Source organism: Labrus bergylta, chromosome 15 (genome assembly GCF_963930695.1).
Source record: "Labrus bergylta chromosome 15, fLabBer1.1, whole genome shotgun sequence".
NCBI lineage: Eukaryota > Metazoa > Chordata > Actinopteri > Labriformes > Labridae > Labrus > Labrus bergylta.
In genome coordinates, this window is record NC_089209.1 from 6,405,444 (window position 1) to 6,427,990 (window position 22,547).

Genomic DNA, 22,547 nt, shown 5'->3' on the forward strand with positions numbered 1-22,547 from the left:
CCCTGTGAGGAGTTTTTATCTGGTTTTGAAACAGACTGAAATGAACTGTCTGGCCTTTTTATGACCTAAAAAAACGCAAACAATACCATCAGCGACTGATGATGATTTCCATATCGTATTTTCTAACGCCTGTTATTTCTGCCACGGGGTAGAAAAAACATTTTAGGACCTTTCTTTTATAGTATAAGTATAAAATTCATTGTACCGTCTTTTTTTTTGTCATAAAATAATTCCTGCACAGGTACGGGACAAAGATAAGCAAAGTTAAGGTGAACCTCTTTGTCCACAGGGGGCGACACACACCTAAAGTTCCTCACAGGAGCTTTAAAGCATCTAAAAAGTCATATATTCAGCTTTTGAATACTGTGAAATTTAAAGACGTCTTAAAACATTGTGATAACGTCATATGTGGACAAAGTCATGTAACAGGAATTATATGACTTTGTATGAAATCTATACCCTTATTCTTCTCTGTTTGCTCGAGTTTCCGACGGCCGCGCTTCTTGCGAGGGGAGGGGGAGGGCTCCGGCTCCTCTGGCGGGGTTGGGGGAGCATTTGCACACGGGTCAGAGGCCGCCATCTCCTGGGAAACAGACGGAGCAGAGTCTAGGTCTGAGAAAACTGCCGCTGGCCCTTGTCTAGACTCATCAAAGGACTCCGCAGACATAATAACTGAACGTACACACATGTACAGGCCTTATACACACACACACATACATAAAGCTGCTACATGCACCACACAATCCAAGTGCACATATCTATTAGTCTACTCTTGTTAGTACAACGCAGAGCAGGTACACCCAGCAGAGTGTGTCTGCATTGGATCAGTGTAAAATCACTCCCAGATCCGATTAACACACACACACACAAACACACACTAGGACATGAGAAGGGGATTACTACTTATATTGTTAAGTGTTTATGTTTAATGAGGGCATGAGGGGAACTTTTCCACTTTAATTATGCCGACCCCTCATAGATTTAGCGTTACGGTAGACTTAAAATAACCAATCAAAATAAAAGACATGGATACTTTAGAAATCAGATACTAAAGAGTCAGAGCTGTAGTGTGCACGGTGCAGTTTAGACATGCACACAATCCCTCAATCCAATCTTAATTCAGTGGCTTTCATTAGCTCACTAGCTCTAATGGTGTTAACTCTGACCATGTGTGCGCTCTGAAAAGGCCAGCAGGTTTGTGTGTCCTAAACAGGCGGACAAATCTTTATAGATGGGCAGTTAAAAAGTGGAGAGCAAGGGGCGAACGTCGAGCTCAAAGGGGACGCTAAGGCTAGCTAGCGCTAACAAGCCCACAAAGGCTGTAATGAGCAGGTGAGAAGGCCTGTAAAAAGGGAGAGAACACAAAAGGTGACAAAAAGGGCCGCAGGAGCAAACTTAAGTACCCCAGCACGCACTTTTAACACGGGGTACTTTATCAAGAGCAGGGTTTGGGTGCATGAGTGGACTTTAGGTAGGTCAGTGGATTTTAATGCTCAAAACATTTGCTTTACGGACAGAAAAATATAGATTTTTGTAATCTAGCAATAAGTAAGGTCTTTTACCTGCTCTTTTGTAACATAACAATGAGTAAGGTCTTTTACCTGCTCTGTTTGTAACATAACAATGAGTAAGGTATTTTACCTGCTTTTTGTAAAGTGTCTTGAGATAACACATGTTATGAGTTGACGCTATACAAATTAAAATTGATTGAGATCCGAACAGTATTTTGGTTCTTACTGACACTTTTGTAAAAATTATGGCAAATAGCTTGAAGGATAAAACTTTAAGGCCACTCATTTGCTGATGCAACAAAGTTAATGCTTAATTTAGCTCCTTTAGGCGGCTGGATTTTTATGTCTTCAGCACAGGTGAGGACAATCCTTCAGCTCTGAGTTTTTTTGTTTCATCTACATTACCAGATATTATTTTAGAGTTAGCGGCGGATGAAGCCTCGGTAGCCCAAAACAGTTTGTTAAACCTTAAAGGAGAACTACACATGTCTTCATTTACTCTCATTAAGTGTTTTACAACTGTGTACGAGTATATAAACGTAATCCTTATCAACAAAGAAAGTGCTGAAGTTAAAAGTAACATTTGGGTCACCTCATTGAATAAACTGCTGAAATAACAGAAGTGATTTGGCTGAAATCATAAAAATGATATTTCTGTTCACAGCATTTTAAGACACCATTGATTGCAAACATTGCAAAAAGACATGACACAATCAAACGTAGCAAATAAAAGCAGTGAACTATTGTCAAACTTGCTAAGTATAAAAACAAGCAGGTGCTTTAAGAAGATACACTGCAGTGACTAAATAGCTGCGAAAAAATTAGCTCAAATGAAACTTAAATCTTTGTGCACAATAAAATCAAAATCATAGAGTGAGTAAAACCAAGATAACAAATAATAAGTGTCTTTTTTAAGTTAAATTACAATGAGTGCACTATGACGTGTCAATGATGGGAACACGTGGCCAAAACATTTATGAATTAAACCCCAAAACTAAATTCAAGCTGCATTAAGCGATATCTTTTTTTTTAACATTAAGAGACAAACAGACCCTGACTCTATCTGCTCCTACAGCTAACTTTTAAGCAAACAACTGACTACTTACACATTCAGCCGAAACAGAGGAATCTGGACTTGCAGTCATCTTTTTGGTCACATGCTGAACGTAAATCCAATTCAGCCCTGGTTTGGTCGCCCCAACTTCTGAGAAAAATAATCGGATGTCTTTGGTTTGCTATTTGTTCGACGTTCTTCAGCCCCTTCGCCTCTCCGCCATTTTGCGCTACACAGGAAGTGTATAAACAGCTTGAGTGAGCTGGTTGTACACTTCCTTTGATGAGAGCAGGTGCATTGGTTGGGTTTCATTGAGGCCAGCGGAGCGATACTATGACTTGAAAGAAGTTATTTCAGGCTGCAGACTACGACAGTGGTTCACATTAGGGGGAGTTTTTTTTAATGTGACTTTGAAAGATATTGCTTAATGCAGCTTTAAAGTGAGAGAATTCAACTTGAAGATGTGGACAAACACAACCTATGTGCAGAAAATAAAGACTTTTTTAAGTGCAACAGCTCACCTACAACAGCAGTTATATTTATGGTTAAACTCTCTCACACATAGTTAGTAACTCCTACATGTACTCCCTGGATGTTTATATTGTCCATGACCTTTACAAACCTTAACCTCAGTCTTGGATTACAGACAGTTTGGAAAGTACCTGACTTCACTGACTCTAAGCTGAGCTGTGTGAAACACATTAAAAACCAACAAAGGGCAGTTTGTGGGTTAGATTTATCTTTGATGATACCTGTAGAGAGAACAGGATGTGGAAAACAATAGTGCCTGAAAATAATAAAACATGCAGTCACAGCAGACTTATAAAGCATGATGGTGTTATTTATAGATAAAGGACTCATGTGAAGTCAACTGTGAGCAAATAAAAATAAAAGTGTTTCATTAGTCTTAACAGTACTGGAAGGTAAGATCAAGGAAAGCAATGATAACATTTCAATCCGGCTGTTCACGTCAAGATATATGAACAATCGGGAATGAGATCTCGTATTAATAAATGTAAACTAGGCTGTAAATATTAATGGACCAAGCCTGAGTGTCGTCAGCCATTTGTCACTGCAGGGGGGGCTCTGGAGGCTCATTGTCAGCCCCCGCCATGATGGAAAATCCCGTCTCAGCCCAACTCTCAGTCAACCTAACGACAGGCTTAGAGTGGAAGCCGTTACATCCCACCCACCTGTCAGCTATGCGCCTAACTATGGATCACAAGTATCGTTTTAAAATCAAAGCGGAGCCGTATTAAAAAAATTCACCCCCATTTTTTAAGACCGGATGTTGCTGCTTGACTATACTCTCTTATCTACAGTATCTGATCAACACATGCACCCAGTTACTAATCTTAGTCACTCCACAAAAGTCCCTTCTCTCAGTGGTTGAAAGGAATGACTCTCTTTCTTGCTCTTGAAAGGAGAAGCTATTTCTCAAAAAATCTAAGTTGAAAAGTTTTGGAAAGTGTGGACTATTTTGTACAACTTCCTGGAGGGTAATGACATACAAAATGAGGTTTGGACTGATGAACAGATCTGACTGTCAGTAGGGCTGCTATGTTTTTGTTTTTATTATGATTATTATTTTATTTTTTCCTTGACTTTCATTTCCTCTTTTGTAGTTTTCGTATTATGTGTACTGTTTTGCTGTACACTGTTTATGCTTTACTATAAAAGACAATAAAGAGATGGTTTAAAAAAAAAAAAAAAAAAGCATAAAAATGAACAAATCACAATATTATTTTTTACATATCTTCCAGGTAGAAAACCCCTGCATCATCTGCAGCTACAAGCATGAGAAACATGGTGACAGTTGTTAAGTGCTGCCGTGTACGGTGGTGACAGCTCCAGTAACGATAAAGGTCAAAGCAGGGCTCATGTTTTCTACATTTCTGTCTGCAGAGAGTACGCAGGATTGTCAAATATTGAGGTTGGTGAGATCGCTTCAAATTATTCTTGTAACAGAGACATTTCGGTTTCATGATCAGCGTCTGCGGTAAAAAAAAATAAAAACAAATTAAAAAAACAGCAGGAAGTACATGAAGTTGACGATAAAGCTGGTAGGGATGAACTATGAGATGATGCTGTTTGGTGGATTTGCTTTATCAAAGATGGAAGCAAATCATAACACACAGCAGCAGAAAGGTTGGATATGGACCTCCAGGGTTAACAAAACCACCAGAGATATTACAGTTACGGTTTCAGATGACAGCAGTAATGTACAAGTTTGTGTCACAACTATAAAGCATGAATTCTGCTCATTATCAACACAGAGGTTTAAGCTGTTGGGAGCCCCGCCTTAAAGGTAAACTTTCTTACTTTTAGAAGCTCATCAATTTCTCTGCATCTATGATTAACAAATTATTAGATTAGCTAATTGCTGCAGATTTAGTATCCACTGCTGCTTTGTGAATGAAACAAAAAAAAAAGCCAAAGAAACAGCTTTGTGCTAACTCAATACATTTGAATGAAATCATCTACATCCAGTGCTTACACACACAGATTTTTACCTTTTATAAGACAGTCATATAAATCTTCTCATGATTGAAAACAAACATGTTCTGCAACACTACCACTATGTCTAACTACCTTTATAATTCATGTTACTTATGTTTTTTACACCAGTTATTGACTTCCCTTTGACTTTTGGCCTGAAAAAGTGACTAACTCTAACACCGCTCTTTTAACACACTGCAAACACAACCACAAGTGTTTCCACAGCGTCTCCGTGACCTTGGCGGTTTGGGCACAAAAGCGAAACCAGAGCAAAGTGCAAACATGCCAAGATCGAATCAGAAGTTATCAAGTCATGCTTACACCAAATGTAGACCTTGGGGTTTTATCTGAGAAGTTCCACTGATTATAGGTCAGCTGCTCTCTGGATAAAATCTACTCATTAGGGTGCATAAAAACGGACATTATTTATATCACTTGAAACCACAGCGGACATTTCTTGGAGGGGAATTCCATGTAAAAGCATTACACACATCAGGAATGACACAAATATATCTCCTAAGTCCGACTGTACTCTGTGCTACTCTAAAAGTATTTAAGCGGACGCCACAAGGGCAACACACACACACACACACACACACACACACACACACAAACACACACACGCTTAAAACCCTCCAGCTGCTCCACACATGGTTGCAGTCGACAAAAAAAAAAAAAAAAAAAAAAGGGAGAAAAAAGGGAGAAAGGAAATAAGAAAAAGGAAATGATCAACACTACTTATAGTGTTTGGAGTGAGATACATTAGGAACATGAAGCAGCAGCCGGACGCCATGAAAGCGTGGAGGGAGATGTAAAAAGATGGAGGCTTGAGGGACCATGAAAGGTATCCATTTTGTCCATGAAACTATAATTTTTACTTTAATAATAGAGAGCGGGTCAATGCCGAGGATTTGTGTAAATGTGTGTAGAAGTGTGTGATTACATGTGATAGAGGTGGACGAGTGAGGAGAGCAGGAGGAGAGAGACAGTGAGGCTCCCTCCCGCTCTGCTCTCTATACTTAGTGTCACTTACGGCTCCACCCTGATACACACACAATAGCTCTATTCCAGGATACGCTCCACTGTGTGTGTGTGTGTGTGTGTGTGTGTGTGTGTGTTTGTGTGTGGGGTAATGAATGACATACTGTCCGCTTGGCAAAGGGGTGCTCTTATAAATTTATCTTCCACAAGCTACTTCTTGGTAGAAAACGTCAACCACTATCATCATCATAATAAAAAGCATTCCTACACTCACTACTACTTATATTTACCTGAACTAACAGAGCTGCTGTTTTTATTGACAGTGACACGACTGTAAACATGTTACTGCGGCTTTATTAACAGCACCATTTCGCTCATACTACCACTATTAATACTAATGTTTTTACTGTTGCTGTATCCGTAAGGTGATCTTGAGTCTCCTGAGAGGTGCCTTTAAACAAAATGTTTTATTATTATCAATGCTAAAATACCTTGAGGACCAATATTTTGCTACCATTAAATCTTACACCATTGCCTTCAACTGCTGCAACAAATACCACCACTACTTTCTTGTCGTATTTGTGTACTTCTAAAAGTACCTTGATTACTTCTGCCTGCTACTTCTATGGGAACTTTACACCACTGCCATTAATGGTACTGCAGCTGACCTTGTTGTCAGCTTGTGCTAGCGTTCGGTAGCTTGCAGTGTCACAAGCTGTAAACATACACACTACATCCTGCAGTGAGCGTGTGCTTCTGGAGGCGATGAGCCCAGGAGGAGGGCCCCAGTTTGAATGTTGTGTTTACAATGCTACTAACTGTACCTTTAATGATACGAGAACTAACATTTTAACACAAAACATATTGCAACCACGAGGACAACAACGACTGCTGTTGCAACTACTACTACTACTAATTATATCATCACTAAGGCAACTTCCACTACTACAATTATAGGAACACTTACACCGCTTTGTACGACAGCAGCTCAGTTTGTCGGGAAATGGGTTCAGACTTGGGAGGGGTCGCTGGTTCAAGTCCAGGTGCGGACCAAGTCTGGAAAATAAAGTGGTAGCTCGAGAGGTGCCTGAGCAAGGCACCGAACCACCGACTGTTCGGGCGCTCTTTCACGTACAGCCTCTCACTCTGATCTCTCCATGAGTGAATGTCCATGGGATCCTGTTTGTGCGTGTGAGTGTATTTCAGCCTATGCGTGTGAAGCATGTTCAACAACAACAGAGTGTAAAAGTCAATTTCCCCTCCTGGGATTAATAAAGGATATCTTCTTCTTCTACATCTTCGGCACAAAAGTTCTATGATTATACTTCTTCTACCAAAGTTCATTCTTAAACAGCTTCTGCTTGTATTATATAATCTCTAATCCTACAAACAGCAGAACCACTGTTGCTACAGCTTCTACTTTGCATTTTAACACACCATTAACTCAACTTTACTACTACTACTGTTAGCGGTACTAAAAATACTAAAGCTAACACCAGAACTTGTGCAATCATTGTCACACCAACTGTACATTACATTTTCCTTTGATGGGGCGCCTATGGCTGAGTGGTTAGTTTGCACGGCCCATGTACATAGGCTGCAGTCCTCAAAGCGGGCGGCCCGGGTTGGATCCGACCTGTGGCTCCTTTCCCACATGTCACTGCCCACTCTCTCTCTCTCCCTGATTTCCGACTCTATCTACCATCCTGTCTCCCCAATAAAGGCACAAAAAGAAAATCAAATACAGCTACTTTTACTACTACTATATATAGTTGTACTGCAATGCGGTAACAGGGAGTGCAAAACAAAAACAACTTACTAACATGTTTTAAATGTTATCTGCAGCAACATGTTCGTGTTTGCATGTTCACATTTTGCATAATTTTTTGTGTGTGAGTATGTTTGTGTGTGTGTGTGTTTGATGGGAGCCACATTTTTTCTGCCTACCTTGTCATAGCTCAGACATCAAAGCATGATCAGACCTGCTCTCGTGCACACATAAATGCGCGCACACGCACACACACACACACACACACACACACACACACACACACACACACACACACTCTCTCTCTCTCTCTCTCTCTCTCTCGCTCAGTCAGTATTGCTTTCTTTTGAGGGTTGTTTGATCAGCTATATTGACTTGCTGATTCGACCACAGAGTTCAGTCAGCACAAAGACACACACACACACATGCGCACACACACAAACACACACACACACAAACACACATACAAGGTGGCCGATAAGAGAATGAATGGAAAGAAAAAACTCTCGCTGCACTACACACAAAAGGCATCGAGCACCCAACTGATGATGTGGATGATTCTGCATCGATGACGGGATTACTGCCCACTCACAGTGTTTGTAGATTTTCCAGCCGCTGCTAGACCTTTTATGATTTATTTATTTTGGTTTACAATGTAAAGCCGTTTATGTTGATATTGATTTCTAATACGCTTTTGAAAACCATAAGAAAGGGAGTTCATGTTTATTCATAGATGAAAAAGTAGCCATGTGTAATCTTACAATACTAGGTGTCCCAGGTTCAAGTCCGACCTGTGGCTCCTTTCCTGAATGTCATTTAATGTTGCTTTTGCTTGTATGTCAAAGCACGTGTAAACCCATCTTTTTTTAAAAGGTGCTTTATAAATTAAGTTACTATTATTATTTTTATTTCCCAATTTCTCTACCAGATTTCCTGCTCTATCCATTTTCTTATGCAAATTGTGGCATAACCCCCCTGAACTCACTGACTTATGAAGAAGCCTTGGTTACATGTCATTTGTTCCAAAGTCAAACACACAAAAACATCTTGTCACATAACGAGACGTGAAGCTTAACTCACAAACTCAAGCTTAAATCGACAGGAGTGTAAAACAAAAAGAGAGGTGAAGCCATCGTTTGTATCAGTTATGATCACACTGGAACATGTCAAAGTCATTGCAGAGAGCTGAGATCTATCCATCAGTATCCTGCTGGTGTTACCTGCATGAGTTTTTCTCTTAAGGCCTTAACTCACTCCAAGTGGTAAATAATACAACCAGCAGTATTTCAGTAAAAGATAGTTGAAGCCCTGTAAAGCCTGTTTGGAGCAAAGGTTACATCGGGTAAATTCCTATTTCCTAAGAGTTATTGATGATTAGTTGTCAGTCACAAGCATTGAATATAGTGATATAGTGATAGCTAATATTTAGGTAGTTAGTAAAAACAACTTTGGTCACTTGATTTTTCTTTCATGCATCCCAAACAAAATGGAAGAAGGTGAGTAAAGGCCGTTTGATAAGTCTGTTGGTGCACATTAAGACGTTTGAAACAACAGGAGGATTTCAAAAAGTGAACATTTTGGCCATAACAAAGAATTTTAACTGAGCAGATTTTGATCTACAGTCTCACTGCTCAGGCTTAATGCTGTGACAAACTTAATTTAACCTTTCCTTGTACAATGCTGGAAGAATGTGCGGCCTGAGCTTATCCCATTACTTCTAATAAATCGTAGTTTTACTTATATTACAAATTCAGGGAACGTCTCAACAGTAAGTACGTGTACAATTTAAGGGAATGGCCGGATTCACAAATGAAAATGATGACAAAATGATGAGGAAAGGAAGCAAGATTGTCTGCACATTGACTCATCAGCCGTTCAATCAGTCAATGTGTGGAGGGAATCTCTCACTGCTAGCACTTCAAAAAAATGTCTACAGTAACACAAAAAGCAGAAGAAAAGCCGCTGATGGAAGCTGCTGTGAGAGGGCAAGTGCTCTGACACATTAGGTGTCAAACACACTCAAATATAACACTCAATACAGAAAGTGTCTCCTCGGATTCCTGTGAGTGCTTCTGAGCAGCAGCTAATATGTGCGAGTGCAAGCATAGCGTTCCTGGAGAAACAGTGCATGCAAATATTCTTTTCCAGGCTTGACGGTGGATTTGGTGTAGGTGAATAATATGCAATCAATCATTCGCCACATCGTGGGGTTTAAAAGGCCGAAGACAGCCTGTAATTACAGTACTCACAGGAAGCAGCTGTTTGCGTTTCCTGCCAGGGCGACCCACTCTGCGCTTGTTGCGGGGACTCGCTGGCGTCCCCTCCTCTGGACTGTCCTGGTCTGCTCCATCTTCGCTCTAGACAATTATAGAAAAGCCACATCAAACACTGAGCCCCAGTCACAGCTGTATAGAGTCATAATTGAAGTCAGCAGTGAGGCAGCATTAAAGAAACGCCTCGAGGAGATATGCTTAAGCAACACTACGAGTGAGTGGCTGCATAACGAGAAGCATGAACAGAGGGTAAGCATATTGACAGGGGCAAAGAAATCTTTTGGCATATTTTTTTGGAAAGCTAAATTTAACAAGTTTTATGATCTATACACAACTTCAACGTTCACACTTTAAATGGTAATGCATAAAAGAGAAAAACATGAAATCACTTGATTGCAGAATTGAAGCGCTATTTGCTCCTCCTCAACCTGCTTTGTATTCATCTAAGCAGGAATACACGACAACTACATAAAAATCACATTAAGACCGGCGTCTGCTGTCCTTTCAAAAACCTGAGTGAACAAATGACTTCTTGTCGTGCCTTAAAATGACACCCCGAGTGAAGTATTGGACCTGGTTATTTTTCTCTCAGCAGTTTGTTCTTCTGCTCGGCTCACAGCAGACACAAAGTGGTTGAGCAGTATGAAGTTGTAGAATCACAGTGGTGTAATTTTACACTCATGTATAAATAAAAATAGCTTGCTGCACCTGTCTGCTGACGAGATAGTGAGTTCAATGGGTCACAAGCACAGCAGGAAAAAAAAGTCTGTCTTGGAAAGCTTCTAACCAGAGAGAGAGCTAGTGATGTGATACGTTTACAGTTTGGGATGAAAAGACGATGGAAGCCTTTTTTTAAAATACATGTAAAACAGAAAGAATATAAATAAAGAATATTCCACATTAAGTAAAAGTCCTGCATCCAAATTCTGGCTTAACTAAAGGTGAACATGTACAGACAACCAAGTATGCTATCAACAGTGGACAGTCTTTTATATTATATTCTTTTATATGACTTCATTAAATTGATCATATCGACGCTTCAAAGTTTAAAAAGGAATTTCTGTTGAAACTTCCAAACTTGGATTTTATTTTCTATCCAGTCTTATCGTTCAAAAAAGGTCACAAGACAAAATGGAGAAGTCTTATGATGATTACTGAGGTAGGAGAAATAAAAGCACACACTTCAGGTTTGTAGTTGAAAAATGATAAAAGGCTTCTGTTCAAGAGTCACAGGTTAAAAAAGGTTTAATCATGATCACATTTTTAATTTCTCTGTTTTTATCTTCATCTTCAAAGTCACTACATCTTACAAATGATGTTGTGGAGCAGGAGTTAATAAGTATTACATGTTAATTTAAAGAAATACAATAAAGGTACCGCAAAATGTAATTAAGAACAGTGCTTGACTAGATGAAGATAACATCTTTCCACCACAGCATGACTTATAAAGGAGCTTGAAGAATGAGGTTTGCTTGCTTGACTTGAAACTTTGACTTTAAGTACAACAACTCATGACTGTTTAGTGAACTAATATGCTCCAGTGCCCAAAGCACTGCGACAAATTGACCCGGCATTTTATCTGCCAACAGCCAATCACGTTGTGTGTGCTGAATGAAAAGTTTAACCACACAACTGTGAGACAGATATAATATTCAGGCGTAAAGAATCAAAGGACAATTTTTTGTCATAGACACATAGAGCAACATCTAAATATTTAGCTTTTAGATGTCATTTTAATCACACCAAACCCACTAACTGGTGTTTTTGGAATTTCTCCCTAGCTCCCAGACAGAGACCATAGTCACCTCATCCTGCTCTATTCATCACCTCCATCCTACACACAGTGGGTTAGGGCAGTAATGTGTCATCTCAAGCTGGAGAAGCTGAAATACATCCCACGGCGCTCCAGATTTGGCAACCATCCCTCAATTACTTTGATAAACAACTTGCCTCTAACAACCTTGGGTAGTACGTTTTTAATGACTGACATGCATGAAGAAGAAACTGTATCTACTGTGGAAAGCTCACACCTGGACTACACCTGATCCAGTTTGTTATCACTATTTGAAAAATACCTGCTCATATTAAATGTCCTTTTTGTTCGGTAAAAAAACAAGACTCAAACACAGTCTTCCAAACTTCGTCCAACATCTGGCTTTCTGACTGATCATTTAGGTTTTTTGGGTTTATTTAGATAATGAGATTGATAATCAGAGCGGGTAGTCAGAGTCAGAGTGATTTAAGTGGATGAGATTTCCATTAGAGACTCCCAAATTGAATATGCGCTGTTTGTGTGTTCTGAGAAATCTGCTCACTTTACCTTAGCCCTTAGCCTTCAAACAGCTCTCCCCCTTCCTAAATAATTTAAGAGTTAAAAACGCTCTTATCAAGCTTTGAGCAGCTGTGAGTCTCAGGTTTGAGCAGGATTTGTATTGGACTCAAAAATAAATGTGAAAGAGGGAAATAAAATCAGCAACACCTGTTGCATCTTCAGTCAGGTACTCAAAACTTGAATGTGTCTTCATCAGGTGCGGTACCTGTTACTTTAAGAGGGTTTTATTACGAGCCAGGAATCAGAAATTTACCAGCTGCAGAGGTTTTTCATTACATGCATTACCTTCTTTATGTGCACCGCCGCCTCAGGTAAGAATGAAATAAACGTCTCAGTTATAAAAGAGAACCGTAAGATTCTGGTGTTAATGAACAGAACAGGCAGCTTTACATGTAGCAGTTAGGAGGATTATTGTTTTTAATCAGAGCTTTTCTCCACTTGCTGAAAGCTTAAGGTTAAGATAACAGAGCCAAGCGATCCATGCAGGAATTAAAGAAACAGATACTGATCAGTAGAGTGTGGAGAGATTTGCTTTGAAAGTTTGTTTGGGTCTTTGGGGGATGTTTAAGACTGCTTCTTGTCAGGTTAATAATTGGGATTTTTTTTATGCCTTTATTCAGATAGGAAAGTGGACAGAGTAGGAAATCAGGAGAGAGAGTGCGGCAAAGGAGCCACAGGTCAGACTCGAACCTGGGCAGCCCGCTTGGAAGACTAGCCTCCATACATGGGGTGCGACCGTAGACCTTTAAATTTTCATGGATGGAGCCTGAGTGCTTGTACATTGTGTTCCAGTGATGACAATAACTAATCAGACCTATTTCATTTTTTGTACCAGTCAGGTAAACATTTTAATACATGATTTTGAAAGTAGCATTCCCTCAGTGCTCCGTCTACACCCACCCCCTCCCCTCTGTGCTCCCTCAAAAGCCACGCCCCCTCACTGTCAGTCAAGAAGTGGACCTCAGCTCATCGCTTGCATTCTGTAGAAACTACTTCCTCTCATTCACTCAGCGGTAAGTAAACACTACACTTTACTATTATACATGTAAAAAAAAAAAAAAAAACACACGCCTTTTTACGACTCACAACGACCAACTCAGAATATAAACTCCGTCATCGGTGACGCACTTTGAGTGTGGACTATTGCAGGATGAGCAGGGAGACAGAGAGGCGTCTGATTGGTTCATCAGATTGGCACCTCGTGGCAGACATTGGTTGAAGTTTTTACAGACTTACAAACTGAGACAGATGACGGATTTCCTTTGTTCCTTTTTCAGAACACATGAGTTATTAATTTCTGTCAGGACCTAAAGACAATTTCAACCCAAATCTTAAAAATCTGGAGAAAAACACCAGCCTTGCCTTTAATTGCCAGGTTTAATTTTGTAAAAAAAATGGCCCAAAGGTAAAGCCTTTTTGGTATCTCTATTAAGAATAAACAACATGGCGGTATCCCAGCCTGTCAAGTGGCTGTAAAATACATCGTCTACAGTTTGACATATCATCTCAATCTTCCTTCAGACAGATTCAAACTAAGAAGCTGTTTTTCTTCCCCTTCACCGTGTCGAGCATTGTTTTAAAGTTTCTGTACTCACACTGTAGATAAATTAATCATGCTCACTCTCCCACTATCGTCAGTGAATGACCAGCATCTTATCAGCATACGACCTGACTGTCTCTGCCTGCTGTCAGCCTTGTGTTTCCATTATTGTCCTCCTCCCTCTCTCTCTATGTCGACCCTCTGTTGCAGTGACACCGGAGTGGTTGCTAAGGTGCTGAAACTGCTTAGCAACTGTCTCCGACGGGGCCCATCATGCTGACTAAACACTCTGATGTCACTTCCCTGACGATCAGCATAGCAACTGGATAGAAAGGGTGATGGCCCTTCGCCTTTTCTGCCTGGTGTGCCCGCCATATGCCCATGCTACTGTACTGTACTACGAGCGGGGGGGAAAAAAAGTTCAATATAATCCAACAGACTGAGAAAACAATTCAACCAAATACTATGAACACACACTGACACACACACACACACACACCCACACACCCACGCACACACACACCCACGCACACTGGCCAATCAGTCCATATATCTTTGGTCTATTTCTGTCTACAGGCAGGTTATATTAGGCCACTGCAGTTTCTAAGCAACCAGACAGCGAAACCAGGCGTGCAGAGGAGGATCCCATCAGCAGCAGACAGCTTGTCCTCTTTCTTTCTTTCCACCACATCCACACGTTTTCCTCTCTGTCTCTCTCTCTTTATTGGACTCATTTCCTGCACCTCCTTCCTTCTCTGCTGTACTTCATATTGATTCTGGTACATATTCCATGATGAAGCAGTTAAGAGAACAAATACGTTCCTTTGTACAGATAGATATGGTGTGGTAGATGTTAAGATCTAGCACTGAGGGACAAAGGCCTACAGGGTTTCCAGTCCTCCTACTGATGATCAATCAACGGTTTTTAGGAGTGATGTTTACAAAGACTACGTTCTGAGTGCATCCCGACACACAGCAGCTTTACAGCATATCTCTCTTGTTTGCTAGCAGACTCAGGTAAAAGAAAAAGAGGGCACCTTGATGCAATACAAAGTAGAGTGATAAATAGTTTTTCCCTCCAGTGTAGGTGGGACTTAATTGCTCTCTTTCTCTATTATGTGAGAGTATGCAGGAAGGGCGTTTGATGCAGCCAGGACAGGAGGAGGCTTTGATGTCTAATTTTTCTGGTCCGTCTCGCATGTTTTCCATTCAGAGCAGCTTTCAACACTTTGATCATAACAGGTAGTTTGTGTCAAGAATACTGTAGCCTTAAGGCGTCATAGATGGGACATGACAACACTGTGCACATCATCAAGTTGTTAAGAATCCCCCCCAAAGAAAGTTGTTCATTTCAACAGTCTTTGAACTGTCATGTGTTGTTGCAACGTGAAGATATGAAGATAGAGTAAAGATGGACACCTGAAAAGAAATACGACCTGAGATTTCAATGCTTTGGCTACCATCAGAGCATTAAGGAAACAGGGCAGTGCTTACTTAATTCTTTCTAGCTATAAAAATGCTCAAATAAAGATCAAATCACTTTGAAATTCTGACCTTCCCTTCTGACCTTTCTGATTCGTGCTATACAATCATTACCTCATTGGCGCCAAATATTGATAAATAAATGTTTTTTTGTTTTCTGTTTTTTGTAACTGTATTGGATAGTACAGCTGAAGAGAGAGGAAATGTTTGGAGGAGAGAGTGGGGGACGTCATGCAGCAAAGGACGGAGGTCTGACTGGAACCCAAAGCTGCTTTAATGAGAACTTTAGCCTCTGTCCATGGGGCGCAACAAAACGGCTGGGCTATCATCCCAAATATTTATATTTTAATGAACCGAAAAGTACAGAACTCCATGGCATTTTCACCAAGCAGATCACGACCTAATGACTCCTCATGACGGCGCTTTTGACATGAATGAGGGTAACGTGAACGGAGGTTAATTGGCTAAAGAAGAAGTTGACAAGGATGAAGCCTGATAAGAGAAACTGACACCACACTGCAGTAAATAAATGCATGGATTCTGCACATTTTGGGGCACTATATATATTTCAGTTAGTCAGATATCATGATGTATAAGCTAATTGTCATGATTCACATCATGGCAGCCCTTCCTTCCCCTTCTGTTGTGGCCTTTCTGTACATGGTTGTTCAAAGGCAGTGGTCTTTTAGTCCTTATATTTAAAGTGGCATTGTTATTTTAAAATCTGAGTTCTTTTCAGTGTGATTTTTGTGTCTCTCTCCTGTCTGTGTGAGTTTGGTGGGCGGGGCTCATGTTCCCAGGCGGCGCCAGGTGCAGCTAGTTGGTCATCAGGAGCTCGACTACAAAGACTTCCTTCTGCTTCACCTCGGCGCCAGATTGTTTCACCTGCTCGCGTGGTATTGTCCTCTCTTGGCATCTCTGGATTCTAGTGCTCTTTGTGATAGCTTGTGTAGCTAACCCCCGTTTTTCTTCTCTTGCCTTGCGCCAGATCGCTGTTCGTGTTTTTGCTTCACCTCACCTGTGCTTTTTTGGGACACCACTCTGGGATCACGGACACTGGGAACCTCGCACTACCCCTCCTCCTTGCACCTTTTGAGTCACTTTTTGGAATAAACCTTTTTGTTATCACTTGATCCTGCCTATCTGAGTCGTGCTTTTGGGTCCAGAATTGCTGTATCAGGATATTATCCTAACCATAAAGCACCTATCGCATATCATATCTTACTGTACTGTACCGTATCGTTTCTTGAGTAACCTTGCAATTCCCAGGCCCGCCTAGCGACTGAAATCATGTGCGCATTTAATTCCAATATTTTTTATTTGTTTCTCCATCTTTAAATTGCTTCTGTACATCCAAAAAACGTTTTAACAGGTTTATAAAGGGCGGTGTTAAAGAACCATAGGCTTTAAAAATGATTTCTGAGCATTACTTAAGAAGCTCAGAAACTTAAACACCACTCAGTCAAACTTGACATCTTCTTTTTATCTCCTTGTCTTTCCTTCCCGTCTATCCTCAAACTCTGTGACTCACTTTGATTCCCCTCCAGCCTTTTTTTTTTTTTTATTCCTTAAGAGAGCGTTAAGTCTCTGGAAGTTAAAAGCACAACAGACTCCGGAGTAAAAAAAAGAAGGGGTGGGGGGGGGAACTGTGCAGGAGAAACTCTTCACTTGTTGGCCCTGTGCCAGTGTGTGTGTATGTGGAAGTGGGTGAGTGAGTGAGACGGCTCTTTATATAGCAGCACCATACAATGAACTTCAAACTTCTCACAGATTTACGAGGGCTGCCCTGGGCTCTGGGGGAGCAAATGAAAGGAGCCATTTTTCACCTCATGTATGTCTGACAGAGTGGAAATGTGTGAGGGAGTGAGAGTGTGTGTGTGTGTGTGTGTGAGTGTGTGTGTGTGTGTGTGTGTGTGTGTGTGTACGTACAGATTTGTGTTTAAGACTTGAAACCCTGTTTGATTTTCACCTGCATGTGGTCGGGTTAGTGGTGTGGTGTGTGGAATGCAGAAAGGCCTGAAGTAAATGTAAATAAATAACTGCAAGTGTAATTATTACACACCCCCCCCCCCACACACACACACACACACACACACACACACACACACACACACACACACACACACACACACACACACACACACACACACACACACACACACACACACACACACACACACACACACTTATTCACCACATTTTCTGTGTGTGTTGGCTTAACTGCAAGCCTAGAAGCCAAAGTAGTAGAGGTAATGACAGCTGTAGTAAAAGCGATGATGCTTGTTAAGATGCAAAAACAACAGTAGTAGCAACTGAACATTAGTAATTATAGCAGCAAGAATAATAACAGCAATGGAGGCCGTACCGTAGTGACGGTTGCTAAGACTGAAGTAGAACAAAAGGTGGTTAAATAGTGCAGAACTAAGTGCATTTATCTCACTATTTGACTCGCATAAATAGTTTATTCACAAATACTTTAGTGAAGTTTTTCCACTTTAGATTACATACATGACATCTGGTGTATCCTGTTCTCTTGTATTAAACAAACTACTCAACTGAATCAATATTTCCTTGTTATTATAGGTTCATTGTATTGTCTTGTTTATTATTTTTCTTCTAAATAGATGAACCTGTAATAACTTATCGTTCCTGATTCATTTTTCTCCACACGTCTTCTGTCTTTGTTCTCCCATGTTCCCCTCTGAGAGTCAACACAGGCCTATCTTATCTTTATGTTTGTTTACATAGGCACACTTTATGACACTACATAAAGAGGGGGATGTTTGATGTCTTTTATAGCCACAGTTACTGCATGCAAAAACACTAATAAGGTGTTGTAACTACATTTACTCAGCAATATATCAATAAACTGCCACCTGCACTTCCTTTACAGCACTGACACCTTGCTCGTACACTCAAACATGACAAAAAACTAGAGAAGGTATATTTTGAATATGAATTTTTTTGAGTTTTATAAACTTTATTAATCCCTGAGGGAAATTCTGGTTTACACTTGAGACATGCTTCTCACACACACACAGGCCTGAATCACACACACATGCACAAACAGGACCTGTGGACATTCACTAGTGGAGAGATGTCAGTGGGGGCTGCTACACACTGCTACGCAGGGAGCGCACCAGAGCGGTTGTGGGCTCGGTGCCTTGCTCAAGGGCTCCTCAGCAGTACTCAGAAAGTCCCCTAACACCTCTCCAGATACCAGACCAACTTCCAGATTTTGGTCCACAAATGGGACTTGAACCAGCGACCCTCCGCTTCCCAACCCAAGTCTTTGTAAAGTGTCTCCAGATAACATCTGTTATGAATTGGCGCCATACAAATAAAGAATTGATTCTGACACATCTTATATATTTTGGAAAACACCACTGAATTAATTATAAAAGGCGATGAATCAGGCTCAGTGTTTACCTTTTAAAGATTTATTTTGGGGCTTTTTGTGCCTTTATTGGAGAGATAGGACAGTGGATAGAGCTGGAAATCAGGGAGAGAGAGTTGGGAATGACATGCAGGAAAGAAGCCACAGGCTGGATTTGAACCTGGGCCAAATCAACACTATTTTAAAGCTCCTCTGAGGAGTTTGTAGCTGTAATAAAACAGACTGAAATTCATCTTGACGCCTCTTCAAGAGCTACAAAAACAAACAAGATCACCAACAGAAAGATGGATCATCATTTCTATATAGTCATTGTTAACGTCTGAAACTGCTGCCACGAGGACAAAGTGAGAAAATTACCAACCCTGCCTTTAGGAAAATCCTAAATTCCAACTGCATTTCAATATATATTATTATTGTTACAAAGTTACAATTCACTTAGCAGACGCTTTTATCCAAAGCGACGTACATCAGAGAGTAAGTACAACACTAATCCATTCACACACCACCACCGAAGCAGAGGGAGCAATTCAGGGTTAAGTGTCTTGCCCAAGGATGCATCGGACATGCTGCTAATCTGGGGATCGAACCCTCAACCTTCCAGTTGAGAGGCAACGACTCTACCAACTGAGCCACAGCCGCCCATAATCATATTATTAAGATTATTTATTTATTTTTGTTATGTTGTGACTCAACAATTTATTCTCAGTTTAGCTTCTGCAATGATTGCACCATTTGAACAAAATGCTGGCAAAGGATCTGCTTTCCTCACCACTGTTTTCTCTCAGAGTCTCTGCACTGGTGGAATACTCTGTTTGACTTTCACAACCGTTTTTGTTTCAAACTTTTTTCAAATGTAAGAGCGTTTTTTTTGGTTTTTTTGGTTTTTTTTGCTTCCATTTTGGAGAAACTTTTGTTCTACAACCAGTCAGAAACTGGGATGTTGGCACTAATGCCACATAGTTCTTTGCTCTATTATGCATGAAAAAGAGGCGTTTAGCAAAGGGAATATAAAGTACAGAAGATCTCTGAATTTGTCAGCGAGTACATCTTCCCTATTATAAAATTTTACTAAATGTACAATTTCCACATCTCGAAACACACAGGAAAAACTGCATTCTTACATTTAGCAGACACAAGCAGTACATGCAGTAGATGATCATAAATCAAACATTTATGCCCCCTCATTTAATCAATATTAATATAATATCTTATGTTGTGGAAACAAACATTTATAGACATCTGTGTATGTGCACACTCCTGATTCCAAACTTTGAAGTTAATACTTTTAAGCTTCATAAATGTCTTGTGTTGACTTGGTGGTCAGCTAGTTTACTCACATGTCAGCCATGAAAGCAGGAGTTGCACTACTTGTGTTCACCAGTGTATAGCTGTATTAGTATAATCATCAGCAGAAAGGAAAACATCACTGTGTATTAACAATAATCATTCTCACCACGTCGTTGACGGCGTCGTTCTCCGGTGTCTGGGGCGGCTCGGCGACAGCAGGACTGTTGGACGGCATGGCAAGAAGCTGCTCGGTGAAAGCACGTTTGGAAAATAAAAAATGGAGTAAATCAAAACATGGGAAAAGCCCTCAGAAGCACCAGGTGCAGCTTCATTCAGTCTGTCTGACTGTCAGTCTGTCGGTCGGTGAGACAATCAATCGTTCGCTCAGTCTTCTTCTTCTCCTGAGAAAAGAAAAACACACAAAGAGTCCAACATGAGTGAACTTACACTAAAGGAACATTACAAAGTTGAAGAAATAATTTTCAGTTTAGTATATGCACATTTTACCCATCCTTCCACACACACATACACCTTCTGCCCCAAGGTTAAGCTGCACAACTTGTGTGTATGTTTGTCTTATTGTACATGATGGATGGTACCCCAGAAACTATTGTTTTTCTCAGCAGCACATACACACATACAATACGCAGGTGTCCTCAGAGGAATCTGCTGGAATCAGGGCGGCTTTCATCATGGCTGTCACTGTGTGATTGATGAGGCCGGATAAAACTGTCCCACTTAATTACACAAAAAGGCTGCTTCATACGGCAGGTCAATGTAGGAAAAATCTAAATTTTTAACGATGGTATAAAAAAAGAAACAAAATCCCATTTTAAGCTGACGTTTTAAGCTGACCACTCTGGGTCACTTTCATATGTGACCTTAAATCTGTTTATCGTTCCTTGTATCTGATGTTTTTGAGGCCAAAGTAAAGCCCTCATTCTCCCCAAGAGATGAGAGGGTTTGAAAAAGATTAAAGAGAGAGACATGCAACAAAGGTACCTAGTGTGTTAAGGCTGTCAAAATCCACTATCATAGATAGTCCTGTCTATCGTAGTCATTATTTCATAATACAAATAAATTGAACATAACAATAACTCCATCACAAGTTCGCAGAATTTAAAGGAGCAGTATGTAACCCTACCACCTACTGTTTAAAATGGGTACTGCAGTACACATTCAAGACATTGGAGAGCTGTCTCCCCCCGCCCCCTCCTCCATAGAGTAGATGCACACAGTGCTTCAGTGTTTATCCAGCTCTGCATGGGTCTGTAAACCTTTCTGTGTTCTAACCTCTCTCCATTTTTCAAAAGAGGCTTTTTAGGTCGGGTACAATCACTTCTATCTGAACCAGTTCGCTTTCCCGCTTCCATCGCTGCAACACCTGCTGGTTTGCTCCTTTAAGGTAACATCTTTAAATAGGTTGATTTGTTCGACTGAACATTAACCGAGGACCTCCAGAAATGTGTAATAGTTAGTGTAATTTTTATGCCATTTAATCTGAATTGTTAGTAGATAGTAACTTAATTCTCCAAAACAAACTGAGGTCATGCCCAAACATAAGTCCCATGCGAATCAGCATCTGAAATTTCTAAGTTCACACAATAAAAACTATTTATGTGCAATGTTATTTTTAACTTGAATTCATTTGTTTTAATAGGGAGCAAAGTTTCAGTACAGAACATGAAACGGATGTTCTGCAAAGAGAGTTTATAGCTCATTTCCAAAGCTTGTCCCTAGTTGGGCCTTTAGTTTTAACGGCGCTTGATAATTCATCATTATTCAAATGATGAATTATCAAGGCTGCGCTGACAACTATAATGACATTTATGAAAGTAATAGTTGCAAATTCAAGAGTTTATCAAATCAATCAATGTGGACTATTTTTGGTTATTCCAACGGGCTAAACAGTTATTGTGCCGGGCGAAATAATGAAGCAAACGACTACATCAGTATAAATTGGATAGTGTCAGTAAATTCATGACAAATACACTCCTTGCCATCCAGGACAAATGTGCTGCACAAAACACAATCAACATCCAAAACCCTCAATGTCTCCAGCTAACTTGGAAACTGGGCTTCATTTTAAACACCCCACAGGGATTAAATTTAAGATGATATAAAGCAGAGCAAAACGTCTTTAAGAATCTTGTGAGAAGAAATGACAAGCAATTATTATTGGATTTTTTATGCCACAAATTGTATATACCTCTTGCCAATTTCACATGTGTAATGCTTCAGAGAAGATAGAGCATACATCAGTTTAAGATGAAGATAAATTATTCATCTTTTGGAAATGTTTTTGATTCAGTGCTCAAGAAAGAATCATATCCTTAGTGAGAACAGAAAATTATAAAGAGCAGAAAAGAACACATTTGTCATTAAAGTGTAGAAGTACAAGTGGGCGGCAAAGAAACCTGTTG

The 22,547-nt window shown here is 40.2% G+C and overlaps 1 protein-coding gene across 19 annotated transcripts in view; it reads right to left on the minus strand.

Annotated features, from left to right (window-relative positions):
* Nucleotides 1–22,547, minus strand: part of LOC109988429 (DNA (cytosine-5)-methyltransferase 3A-like) — a 65,370-nt gene that overhangs the window by 38,245 nt on the left and 4,578 nt on the right. For 14 of the 19 annotated variants that reach the window (XM_065964215.1, XM_065964214.1, XM_065964222.1 and 11 more), the window contains exons 2-4: nucleotides 20,291–20,525; nucleotides 10,063–10,170; nucleotides 460–583 (exon numbers count right to left, since the gene is read on the minus strand). In XM_065964215.1, coding sequence (XP_065820287.1) covers nucleotides 460–583; nucleotides 10,063–10,170; nucleotides 20,291–20,359 — 301 coding nt within the window. In that variant the 5' untranslated portion in view covers nucleotides 20,360–20,525. Of the gene's footprint in view, nucleotides 1–459; nucleotides 584–2,617; nucleotides 2,914–10,062; nucleotides 10,171–20,290; nucleotides 20,526–22,547 lie in introns of those variants that run through there. The other 5 variants (XM_065964228.1, XM_065964227.1, XM_065964225.1 and 2 more) reach the window with 3 other exon arrangements.